The sequence below is a fragment of the Gymnogyps californianus genome, chromosome 2, assembly GCF_018139145.2.
Source record: "Gymnogyps californianus isolate 813 chromosome 2, ASM1813914v2, whole genome shotgun sequence".
Taxonomy (NCBI): domain Eukaryota; kingdom Metazoa; phylum Chordata; class Aves; order Accipitriformes; family Cathartidae; genus Gymnogyps; species Gymnogyps californianus.
Window position 1 is genome coordinate 147,896,317 of NC_059472.1, and position 13,632 is coordinate 147,909,948.

Sequence of the window (13,632 nt, forward strand, 5' to 3'; positions counted from 1 at the left end):
TTTAAACTTCAAATTCCCAGTAAATTACAAGGGAATAGAATTTCTATCAGTGTGCACATCTTTCACGATGAGTGAAAGATGGAGCTACTATTGCCCAAAACTATGCGCTTCTTCAGATAAGCTTTTTTTCCACTTGTAACATTATTAGTTCCTATATTGCAAGAATATAAAACAAATGAAAACTTCAGGTAACAAAGTGAAATAAGCAAAATTTTCCCTTAACATAAGTTTACTGTAGCAAAAATGTACACATAGCATGAATTACGTTAGCTCTTTGTAAGATAAGAGACGCTGGCTCTCAGACGTCCGAGAGGCTGAACTTCCTGATGCAATGTGCTGAAAAGAAGACTAAAACGGGAGAGGGAGAAAAAAAAAGGAAAAAACCCAACTGCTAGGAACCAAATGGGAAAAGCCTCTGGCACCAAGGGCTGTTGCAGCTGCTTTTTTAAGGAGTGCCAGTGTGCAGGGTGTAAGTGTAACATTTGCAGTAAGGTTTTTATTATTATCGTCATTATCATCATGAAGAATACTGTCACGTATCTTTTTAGTTCAAAAAATAAACTGATCCACAGTTTACAATTTGATATCAATATTGTAGATTTAACATGCATTTACTCTTCCCCACCCCCACCCCACACCTCTTTGCTCATTTATTCCGTTTCAGCTGGTAGCATCAGAGTATTACTGTCACAGTGCACTCTGAGTAAGCTGTTCTATTTATTTAATTTATTTTAATTTTTTTTTTTTTGCACACACAAAAGAGTCAGAAATAGCTAGAACTATGCTGGGAATATCAGGCAGCTGTTAAAGCGAGTACTCCACCCCACTTCAGTCATCTTTGCCAGCAGATGTAAACAAAGGGGTTGCTTTCTGCAAGATGAGCGCTTCTCTGAGTTCCTTTTTTTCCCTACACTTGTAGCCACTGCTGCTGTCCCCAGGTCTCGTGTCTGTCCTATGTAACATGATAGGTTACGTCAAGATGTTGGCAATAAAGTCCAAGAAGCGCTTTGAATACTGTTCAGGATTAACAGTTGAAATTTCTGCACCAGCCTATACAGAGAATGGGGAGGGGAGAAGAAAGAAGGAAGAACCAGTGTTTTATTTGACACTTTGTCACCGAGAGCGTTACTTACTCAATGAATTTCATGTGCAGTCTCAGAACCAGACACTAGAAACACAAACTGTAATGGCCCTCAAGCAGAATCTTACTGATGCCTTTTTAGGCTTCACATGAGTACAGTGATACTCGGTACTCACCACTGTAACTGTAGGACACCCATCTGCCATTTCTGAAACGTATTCTCTTTACTTTCCATACTTCTCTTTACTTTCATTGTACTTCAGTCTCCTATATAATTTCTACTGCATACTTAACCATGCTACCCACTGATTCATCAACAGATTCTAGTCTGTTGAGCAGCAGTGCCTTCATATAGAAAAGATTGAATTATCATACTCAGATGTGGCGTGTCAACACTTGTGTAATGTATATTGCTATCTGAATGCTAAATAACCTGGTTTGAAATAGATGATAACAATTAGTAACATTTTTTCAACATATATGCATTTAAATCTGGACTCACTGAATAAGCTGTACAATCGCTATTTCAACGAAGTCATGATTTCATTCATATTTTTATTCGAGGTTTTCAGAGCCTTAGCCACATTTTTATTTATATTTTTCCTGTTTTACAAAAGGGGAAGATTGCATGCATGCAATTAATGAACAAGCTTCAGTGTCAGGTGGCTCAGAATGGAGACAGTGAAATAAAATGATTGTATGAAAGTAATGTTCTGTAATAAGTTCTAATCACAGTCAGCTTTAATAATCATAGTTGTTATTCACAACATATTTCTATCCCTTATTTACGCCAGAAGTGTGAGTTTTTAAAGTCTGCTATATTCAAAGTTCATTAATAATTGCCAGATATTGGCTGCATATGGTCTGCATCAACTTTCAGCTGCTCTGAGAGCAGAGAGAGTAATGAGAGCATTGTTTTAGAGAGACAAAAAATACCTTCTACAGGCCTGTGCAGGGCTTATTGCTGAGCATTCCACATCACTCTCTACTGTAAACTAAAAAGCCCCGAGCCCTTTGCTTAAAACCCCCCACAATGCCCACAGATACTTAGACAAAGGAGTGATTTCAGCCTCATGAAAGATTATGCTCCTTTTAAAAAGTTTATGAAATTTGAACCTTAAATCACCATAGGAGTGATAATGGTACATATAAATCGTAATTCTGGAAGACTGGGCTGCTTCACCGTGGTTCTTTGGTGTCTGCTGCTAAGCAGCAACTTCAGTCAAAATAAAGAAACTCACGGCAGTCAGACAGAAGCCTTCACTGAATGGTCTCCGAGTATTTAGTATGTACATTTTATGCTTAATTTTGCAAATCTTACTTTTTTTTTTTTTAAGAAGTCTTGTAAAGTGAGCCACATTATATGCTGAAGAACTAAACTTTCAACAGGCTGTACCAAATAATGAAACCATCACTAGGGCCCTGCATCTGAAATAAGAGTCACAACAGCTTTCACAGTGCTGTACACTAATACAAATGTCTGGTGAACCGCTTTGTTTGCAAGAATAAGGTGCATCTCACAAATTTACGACAAAGTCCTAAAAAAGCATCTCACTAGAGTTCTTTATGGGTAAGAAAGCTATGCGTACAGCTGAAAAGGGAGTTCCACTCTCAGTATGTAATGTCTAGCAGTTACTCTGTACTTTTGTATTACATATTAAACTAGAAAAAAATCAAAAAAATTCTGATCTATTTCCCCTTTCCCTAGATTTCCTGAACTGTGCTATATCAGTGCACGAAACAACAAAAATGCAGAAGTATAAATGGAATCAGAGGAAAAAAACAACTCAGATACTTACCCCATGCTTTACTGTTTTTGCAGCATGGGCAGCTTTCTTTTTTGCATCATAATGAGTAAGAATGTCAATAATGGCCATAAAGTATACCTCCTTCCTAGGTGCATCTGCAAATGGCAAACACATCGCAGTAAGAATGACTTTTGAGATATCTTAATCATGAGTCCTCCTTCTAACAAAGGAGACTTTATAAGGCTCAATCAGCAGCTAAGACAGGTTAATGTCAGTCAGAATCAGATCTGTAAAGACCACAGGCTCAAGCTGTCCTTAACTGAGAGTTTAACTGCACTCATATATTTATAATGCAAATAATATGAGTGTAAAATGAATGTAAAATAAAACACCAGCATACAGAAATAGGAATTATGGCTCACTTAAAGTACTGTGGACTTCATCTTCCTTTGTGGAAAAACTATGAAGTTTTATATGAAATGTAATGCTTCTGTGTCAACAAACAAGATCATATTTTCTTTATGAATAAAAACACGTATTTATCCATGTAAATGCTTATGAAAAAAAAAGATAACTTTCCTGTCTTGAACAGCCACAGGTAACTAGTTATACTTAGTTTTACACACTAACATCAAACCCAGTTTCAGGCTTCTTACACACTCCTTATGACAACTTTCTTAGCTGGAACACAGAAATTGGGTATGAGTGCACAAATTTTCAAAAAGCAACCAAAAAAGTGAAATATAACTTGGAATGCTGCTTTTCTCATTCTTTCTAGACTGTTTTTAACAGTGTTATCTTATCTGCCAGGAAAAGAACAATTATAGATATTGTTCTTAGGGTATCTACAGATAATACATTTCCTGAAAGGGACAAAAAACCCCATGAATTAACTGAGAACTGCTGTATCTGAATAGCCAAGCCAGTATACGATTTGATTGCGTAGTAGGTGAATTATTTGACTGCATCCCCACACATCACAACATTTAAGAAATATGTTCATAACAATGCTGACCATTATAGGTGTCTTCTGCTTTCTGCTGCACCAAAGAGCAGCTCATTTCCTCTTCTGCAGAGTGAATTTATATTTTGCAGTTTACCTTTGCCTTTATATGGTTGCAAAGACTTTAGGATTCTGGTGTAAGAATCAAAACATCTTAACACAAAAATATTTATTATTGCTTACTTTCATGGGATTTTATTCCATAAACATCAATAGCTGGATCAAATTCCCCTGGAGCCAAAGGCAGTGAGCTGTTCAGCGTGTTTCCTGGGCTGTCTGGAGGGGTTCCAACGTGGTGGGTCCCATCACTTTCACCTTCCTCTTCTCCATCATTCTCTTCACACTCTACTTCTTCCTGTTCAGCTCTTTCAACATCATGAATTCCAACCAGCAAGCTGTAGTCCATGAGTTTTAACTGAGCAAGGAACTAGAAAGTGATAATAAGCAATCTATCAATATCACTGAAAAATGTAAGCTCCACTTACAAAGATGTCATCAGTTGAGAAAAACAGGCACTTCTAAGAGAGAGCAAAAGGGAGGATTAAGTGATAAATCTAGCAGAGAGATACTTGAATTTATTAAGATGTAGTAACAGCACACAGGTCACTTGCAACTTATATTATAAAAAAGCTGTAGCCCACTCTCCCAAAATCCTCAGGGAAAAATAATTTTTCCCATAGTGAAGACCAGTGCCTGTGTGAGCTGATGACTGTCACTCTTGTCTTGTGTTTCAATTAGGGCTATCCTGTCACTGCTCAACATCGAGACCAGTCTCTGTGCTATCACGCGTACCGCATGCTACGATCTGGTGCTAAATCCGCCCCCCCACTCCCTTTTAAGCCTCATTAAAGAATGGTGAAAAAGTGTTTAAATATTCTTGCAGTGGAAAGTAGTGAAGTTTTACACCATGAAGGCATTAAATGCTGCTATATTCTCTTCACAGTGACAGGCTCACAATTTAAATCACATAAGCAAAACATGAATGTGAATGGAAGGGTGGTTTTGAATAAAGACTGAGGATGGGAGTTTTTAGAAAACTGAAAGATGAATACACTTTATGTATAGACAAAGTGTTATTTTAGTTGAGGGGAACAGGATAAGGCAGAAAGGTGAGAGAGGAGGATGGAAATAACAAACGTATAAAAGCAGGAAGATGGGATAAACAGTTCAAGGGTGTGAGGCGTAGGCAGGGCAGAGCTGTGCTGCAGCCTAAAAGCAATATTGTGATTTTGAACTTGTGGAGCCCTTGCTTACGGTATGCAGAGAAAGAGGCTGAAAATACAAATTGTTTCAGTTTTTAGAAACTCTAAATGGTTATAAAAAGGAAGTTAGAGCAGACCAGAGAAGAAGGGATTTAAGCCAGACTTTGGAATAGTGATAGTGATGAAAGAGATGAGTATAAAATACTAGGAAATGAGAAACTACAGGTTGTCAAAATCCTGATTCTGAGAAGAGAGGAATCAGAGATAACAAAGTGACTAAATTCAAGTGCTAGAAGAAATATTGTGAGATTGAGAAGAGGTTTTAAGAAGAAAGAAGAAATTGGTTTCTAATAATTTCAATATAATAAAGCAAAAGACTCTTCACAAGACTAAAGAGATCTAAGTTTGAAGAGATGATGTACAACGATATACAAGAAGAACAGATAAGACTGGCCAAAGGCAATGGATTGGAAGGACTCCAGGCATATCATTAGGTACTTGATAAATACTGACAGAGACAGGAGAAAAATCTACCAATAATCATACAAAAAAAGCACAAAAGAGAACAGACTCTTGGGAAAAAGAGTGAACTGCAAATTAGAAGAGAACGGCTCTTGGGAAAAAAGCGTGCTGCTGCTGACAGCAAAAAGACTTAGGGAGATCAGCACAAGAAAAAGATCATCTGATTTAAAATGGAAAAAATATCCTTATATGCTTTTTCTCAGGACATTTTCAATGGAATGAGGAGGCAGGAAAACAGACAAGAGGACATCAAAACAGCAGTAATAGATATTTGTCTGTTTCAACACAGGAAGGGGACATAAGACTCGATTACGAAATACAGAAACAAAACTTAATGACAAACAAGAACAGATGTAAAGCCATATAGTTTAGAATACTACTCCATAATATGTTTAACTATAAATACTGTGTGATAAGATAATCATGTGCTAAGTGTTGCACATTTCTCTTCATTGTAGTGAAATGTGAGTGTTTACACATTGGGTACAAAGTGTATGCTATCAGTTAACTAACAAGGGCAGAAGAACCAATAAAAGAAAAACAAGGTTAAAAGAACAGCTTGCCGTTGTTAAAATCAGGTGCCAGATCACTTCACACTAGTGGTTTACATGGATATTTAACAATGCCCTGTATAAATTTCAAAACCATAAAAAATCGCCTCTCAAGACATGATCTGGAATCTGCCATTATATTCACAATCCAGTAAATGATGTAGAAGATCTCACACAATCCACTTTCTGGGGTAATAAAGTATCTTCCACATTCCTTGCACATACTTAAGATATTGTCTGCAACCTCCTGACTGTAAAAGCATTAGTCAGCAACAGCAGTATATGTTAAAAGAGCACAAAATTTAAACGCAAATAAACTTATCTCTAGAGCTGTGACATCGGTAGAGCAGTTTTCCAGCACAATATTTCAAATATAAAATAAAGACACATTGATATTTCACAAAATATTTATGTTTTCATAATTATCATCACCATAAATTTCTCATTGTTACTATGATGGGAAATTAGATTTCCTCAAAAGAAAATTATTGGGTAAATCCTAAAGTTACAGTATTTTGTTTTGTGCAACTAATGAGATATAGATCTGAAGAACTAGACAAGTCAATTCACAGAGCCATTTTGATAGAAATAGCTGAAAGTCTTATTAACTCACAGACACATTTTGCTATCAGGTCTCTTCCAACAAGGAAAACAGATTTTAGGCTTTGAGTACAAGGGCTGCAAAATACCGTGTTTAGTGACAATATTTTCAATTATGGAAACTAAAGTCAAGCTGTGTGAACTAGTTAGCCCAATATTTATTTTCTTTTATTTGCTGAACTAAATCAGTTATAATAAAATATTACATTAAATTCACATATTAACACTTTTCTATTGACTATATTCAGCCAATTACAAATTTATATGAAAGACTACATTAAGATAATGAGTCCAACTGCTGTATACAAATTACTGAAGCACTCTACTGTTGCAATACTAAGGATGATTTAAAACTGGATTACTAATATGAAGCAAATAGAACATGCATGGCTGTAAGTGGGGATGCTACATCCTTTGTTATGAGCTACAGTCCGTGTATGGCCTCAGCTGTGGTGTACCTCCACCTGTGAAATACAACTAACAATACTCACCACTCTCTTGGGGGCATTTGGAAGTACTAGACTGGTAAAGTGCCTAAGTACTAAGTAGTACCATCATTTTAAAATCACATCGTCAAGGCAGGGACAATGTATGGCAACCAGCTATGGCAGCAAGCCATTTATCACATCAGCAAAAGCAGTGATAAATTCCTGAAAGTTTAAATTGTATTTCATTTAAAACAGTCAGTGCTTACAGTCTTATAAACAAGAGTTTTCATTAATGAATTACAGGTACTATTTCCTGGGATATCTGTAATTTGCCACACATTTTAATCACGTATAACTGAACAGGCACATTCTTACCTCAACATCCTTTTTGAGTTTCTCAAGGAACATCTTTTTGTTATTCTCATCAATATGAATCTTTTGGCCATCGTTAATAAAATCATTGTCTTTGAACGTCGGCAGCTCTTTAGCCTAAAATAAACCAAAACTCCTGTAAGAGTGGGATTGCAAAGAGGAGTGCAGTGAAGCTGCTGGCCCGGCGCGGCCCCCCAGCCGGCAGCAGCACCTCCGGAGCTCCCCTGCGCCTGAGAGGGCACCGCCGAGCCGCCTCTCCGGGGGAAGCAGAGGCACCTCCACTGCATGCAGCTCTCCGTAACTGCACCCACGGAGCCGTTTCCTTAGTTTATCCCTCCTGTAAATGGCCTAGAAGGTATATGTTTACTGGGCGTGCAGCAAACGTAGCTACGACAAAATCTCCGACTCAATACTTGATTTGCATTGAACTTTGATTTGCATCGAGCTTCTTCCAAGACGTCGTTTGTCGAAGTGACTGACAATAAGTGAAGTCGAAACACAATATATACCTCATAACAAAGTGCTTGCATCAGATCTTATAGATGAAATCAGATTGGATTGCATTTTACATAGCTACTGTGAATGTTTATAAGTGCCTAATACCAAATAATTATTTGAAAGCATCAAGTGAACATGAATTATGAAATGCTGCTTAGAAGTGGCAAACGCCAGAGAAGACCACTGCCTTTTAAATACGTAATTAAATATTCTTGATGTTGGAGCATTAGTTGATTATCTTAATCTTTAACTCTCCCATGAAGTGATTTGCAACAGCATTAAGGAAAGCCAGATAGAATAACCACTGGATACAGTATTAAGACCCCTCAAATGGGCTCTGGTTTCAAAGGGCTGCGACTGGAAGTTTACTTAAAAAACTCCAGCAAGCCAACAAACAAAAGAGTAGTTCCTTCAGGGTATTTGGTCAAGCAAACTAGAAGTAATAGTAGCTTCTGCAATCAGAGCTTTTAAAAAATTGGCCCATTAAGAGCAATGAACAGCCTTTCTCCCTGCCCCCCACGTTCAATCAGTAGTAGGGAAGAACAGGTTTTCTTTACAAGGAAAATGTTGCAGGACAACCGAGTGCTGCAACCCTCAATGACCATGAACTAATGGGTACTTTGAATAAAATAATTTCCCCTTAATCTGAAAGTCCTTCCGCTAGGAATAAAAGGCAGCTAACATCAGCCTACTGGAATGTCCTCCATAAGTTTAACTAGTCAGACATTGCTTATAACCTTACTGGAGACTGTATTTTTCATAAAGTTTATTTTCTTCCTACGACACAGTAAGGAAAAGAATCTCAGAGGTTCTTTTCTCGGCTCCAAAATGCACATATTGGAAAGCACAGCATTGAAATGTGAGCAGCATAGCAGACCCTGAAATGCCCTTATAGATCTTCACAATGACCAAAAGTTCTTTCTGCTGTTGGGCTGTGCACAGACGTGGTCGAAATACTCAGTTCCCCAGCTAGCCAAATTTATTTTTTGGACCTGGAATTTGTGAATTGCTCAAGATCCCACAATGCTACTTTTGTTTAGAAAAGCGACCCTTCTCTTCCAACAACTGCTCAAAACCACTTAAGCAATTAGTAACATTTTAATAGTTATGAATCCATGTTATATCCATTGCATCCTGACACCTCTGAACTCTGGAAAAAAACAGGGTCCTAGTCTGGCTGCTCTGAATTATTTCTGTGTTGCACCTAGAACATTCTGATATATTAATATACCCTCTAATAGAGACCCTCTATTTAATTTAAAATAAAAGGAAAAAACCCCAAGTAGCTGAGATGGAGCTATAACCATTCATCCATCCCAGACTCCTTTCATGGAGGAGTCATCCTGCAATGCTCTGCTGCTTTACTTAAAGACGACGTTAAGACACTTCTTGAAGCTCACAATGAATTGTTTACTACAATATGACAGCACAGTGTGCATCGATTTTCTTTCTGGCCTACTCAGTAAGTGGTTTAGGATGAAAATGAGTAGGGGAAACATCAGACAAGGACTCCAGACTAACAGTTGTAGAAACCATCATACACAATCGAGCAAACTGTCCCATGGACGAGGGCTAATTCTGCAGAGGCGGGACTGCAGATCCAGGGATGTTGCCAACACCAGAGGATGGAATCCAGTGCGTGGGATGCTTAAGAATGGAGAGGAGATTTGGATTAATTAATTTAAGATGAAACAATAATGAAAAGAATGCAGGAAACCAAGCTCCATTTCTAGCGCAGTCACAAAAAAAAAAAATCCTCAGATTATTTTTCCACCTAGTATATCCAAGTTATTTATTAAACTAGGCAGAGGTTAAGGTGAAACAAACCCATTAACACTGAACCCCCCCCATTAATACTGTTTAAAGCTGGGGGGGGTGAGTAAAGAGGAAGGATATGCTTGTGGTTAAGACACTGAGATGCAGGTTCATCTCTAGGCTCTGCCACAGACTTCCTGCACAGCACGGCATCAGTCAGACCTGGCGGGTGGTGGGAGGGGAAAGCACGCTTCTCCACTGAAGACAGTCCTATCTTCAGTAAAAAGAAACTTAAATTACAAGCAATGTCTTTTTTGGAAGATGCTAGAGCTGGTAAGCCAGTCGTGCAGGTGCCATACTCCACTTTAACCTTGTCTCTAATCTATTTTTAATAAAAGTGAGCTAGCAAAGCTGACACAGCCGCATTTCTTGCCTGCCACCACAAGACCCAAGGGGTACTCCCAAGGACATTCCAGGCAGTGAATCAGCTCTCTCAAAAAGCCAGACTCTTCACTGCCTTGTGTGCAGGCTCCCCCAGTCCTCAATAATCCCTCTGAGGATTTTTATCTGAGGTCATTTTTCTTCACCCAAACGCCCGTAGCTGTGAAGACCTGGCAAGTCAGAACTGCATAAATTAAAAGCCAGTACTGAGGCTTGTGAAGAAAAAGGAAGACGTAAAAGCAGTGGGTCCCATACAGGAAACTGAAGCTAAAAAGCTATGTGCCAGTGGTTGCCCTCACCACATTATTTGTATGATCCTCCCAGCCTATTCTCTTCCCTCTTTCTAGGTGTTATTAGACAAAGCTTTTTTTTGGTGTGCTAGGCAATATCATTCTCCCTATTTATTTAAAGCTGAATAGCCCTAGGATACTGTTGCAGTCCCAAATATTACTAATGACAGCCAGCACTAGTAGTGATTCTAGTAGTACTTTAACTGAAATTCATGTCTTAAAATTGATTCGTGAATTTAGGAATTAAAACCTATGAAATATGTGACTAGGAGGGGCTCTCATAGTTATTTAAAATTAATAATATATGTGTTCATGTTGAAAAATCCTAATATGTACATTTTCTTCTTATGCACTGAAATAAATAAATACAAAGGAAACCACATTATGGCAGTTTAAAACACTATCTGAATGAAAAAGTTGAGACTTTGCTTTAATGAAATAATTGATACAGTTAATTTTTAATGAAGTCTCAAATATTTCCAATGAAGCAAAATCCTTGTTGGAAAAAGATTCTCCTAGAATGTAATTCATTATAATGAACATATTACTATCATTAAAGAACTAAATATTTTAAGAGCTGCACAGGAGATGAACATCTAACTACTTCCACTAAATTAATAATAGATTTTCTTTCTGAACCATCTCCATCATTTTTAATCCCCTACTTAAAGATGCAAGAAAGGCACAACAGATTTTACAAATATGAAGCATTTATTTATTAAAAAAAGCATCTTATTTGCACACTTCAGGTTTGCATTCCAAAGTTTGCCATGGTCACAGAGAATTTTAATGGCAGGAAGATTTCACTGCCTTTGAAAAGGCAGAAAAGCAATAAAGATTTCTTTGACTAAGATGACAGAATGTGTAAAGCCTGATTAAAAAACTAAAATTATGGTGAAACAGCCCACTGACATTGCTTTTTGGGGGGGGGGGAATTCTTCAAAGGTAAGAACCAGGTGAAGCTTTATTTCTGTATGAACATGGGAATAGTTTTTTGCAGATTTCTTAACACATCTCAATTCAGCATCCTATCCTAATGTGTTGAAATGAATATTAGCAATTTTTTTTTCCAAAGGGATTTTTGTGCATCATGACCAAAAATAATGATCATGGCTAACATTAATGCCGACAATTTGTAAGAAGCTTGCTAAAACAGCTGTAGGACAGTTAAGTTTCAGAATAAGTCTTGGACTGAAAAAGGAAGACGACTCATTGTCTTTACAACCTGACAGCAATGTCTCACCTAACAAAGGCAAAGATTAGGTTGTAGGAGAAATGTTGCATAGCAGTCTTATTGTTTGTTTGAAACTAGCCATGAGTCGCGTTATTCACACAGCTAATCATTGCAAAATTGGGCTTACAGTTTATAACTTTTGAAAATGGTATAAAACATCTGCCAAGAGTGAAGTTCCACACCCTGGGCTTCTTTTCACAGCGAATGGCTCACATACACCTTTTTTTTTTTTAAAAATTAAAGAAGTTAGATTAACTTTAGACTGACTGGGCTCACCAGCATATATGGAAGGCAGTATTTTTAAAAAAAGGATATAATGCTAAATATAGTTTGCAATAATTTGGCACAGTTGGTTTTGAACTGAATCAAAAGTCTGGAGTCACCGGATCTACAAGATGGAAGAATAACCAGAGCTTTCTTTGGAAGGCTGAAGATTGCAGCTTCTTCCCTCCAGTAATTATGGGAGCTGGGTCCAAACTGTGTGTACAATTTGCCTTGTCCTAGACAGGGGTTTCTAACCGAACGAGGGTCTGCCGCTCCACTTGGCATCACAGGACTGTAAACGGCAATGGAAATAGAGCTGTAACCCTGAAATGGGGTTTAAGAGGGAACACTGGAATGGTTTTAGCCAGTATAACAGGCATTTTCGTAGGACAAAAAAAATTGTGCAGGACGTTGTAGACGGATTAGGAGTTTGAGCATGTACCAAAATAGTAACTATACAACTTTTCAATGCTCAGGGAAATGCATCCAGAATTATCCCTAGGGTTAATGTCTTCCTGCTGCAAAATGAACATGCAACATATAAAATGCAAGACAAAGTTCCCTTTTTTTTTTTAAATTCTTTTAACATATGGAAAACAGACTTTAAAAAAAAAAATCCCCAAACAAAGGCAAACTAGTGATTTGTTTTGAAAAACAATAATGGGGTTGGTGTCATGAGAAGGCTAAATGCTGAAATAGGAATCTGAACTCTGAATGTCTATTCCTATCTTTGTGATGTATTGCAGTGTGATGTTTTGAAAGTTATAATCTCTGTATATGCAACCTTGAGATTCATTTCACAGAAAAATGTAAGACATGCTTCACATGTCTGTCGTGTGAGATCGGCATATGAAGCAGATTGAAATCACTACAAGAAATAAGCAAAAAACCGCTGTTCTGAAATTAGCAATTTTAAAATAGCCGGAAAAAATAGCTCAGATTTTGGGATGATCTACCTTGAATGAAGTTTTACCTATGGACATCAAAAGAAAAAAAACTAATTCAAGACTGAATAGTCTTGTTGCTATGCTCCCATACTAAAATCCTTCTTCCTTTAGTTATAATTGTCCTCTCAGAAATCAGTTAATTACTATATGTTGTAATATATAATGTAAAAAGTAAAGCTAAGAAGTAATTTGTTACATCTAGCAGCATCTTCCAATCTAATTAGCAGAGCTATGTATTTTGCATACAATTTAATTAAGATGTAACATAGCTGTCGACTATGGCAATTTTTTTCCAAAAAGGAACTTGAATAGAAAATCCTTTGTTCAAAGGTATTTACTGTAGTTTTTCTGCCTTTATGCTTATTTATGAAACAACACATACCACAGAGAGAGCAATGCAAGCAGTTTGAGATTAATTTAAAAATATGTAATAATCTCTGAAATTGCTGAAGCAAGATGAAATATGGTGGGCTTCAGTTCAGTTAGGTTTTATTTTTCTTCTTCAAATTTCCTTCTGAGTTGCTCACTCACAAGCAACATGCTTAAGTTCTTTACAAGTACAAGTAGACTCAGCTGTAACTGCTAATTTGATGTTGTACTGCAAGTATAGCGTAATTGCGAGCAGGCAGACCACCAGGGGAGTTCTGCATTATCCTGGTTTCACTTAAGAGGGCAAAATTGTCCAAGGAATGAATA

At 37.3% G+C, this 13,632-nt stretch overlaps 1 protein-coding gene across 5 annotated transcripts in view; it reads right to left on the minus strand.

The window, feature by feature from the left end:
* Nucleotides 1–636: 636 nt before the first annotated feature.
* PIP4K2A (phosphatidylinositol-5-phosphate 4-kinase type 2 alpha) overlaps nucleotides 637–13,632 on the minus strand; it is a 120,955-nt gene continuing 107,959 nt past the window's right edge. For all 5 annotated transcript variants that reach the window (XM_050891150.1, XM_050891152.1, XM_050891148.1 and 2 more), the window contains 4 exons: nucleotides 7,511–7,624; nucleotides 4,016–4,259; nucleotides 2,881–2,984; nucleotides 637–1,050 (listed from right to left, as the gene is read on the minus strand). In XM_050891150.1, coding sequence (XP_050747107.1) covers nucleotides 970–1,050; nucleotides 2,881–2,984; nucleotides 4,016–4,259; nucleotides 7,511–7,624 — 543 coding nt within the window. In that variant the 3' untranslated portion in view covers nucleotides 637–969. The remainder of the gene's footprint in view (nucleotides 1,051–2,880; nucleotides 2,985–4,015; nucleotides 4,260–7,510; nucleotides 7,625–13,632) is intronic.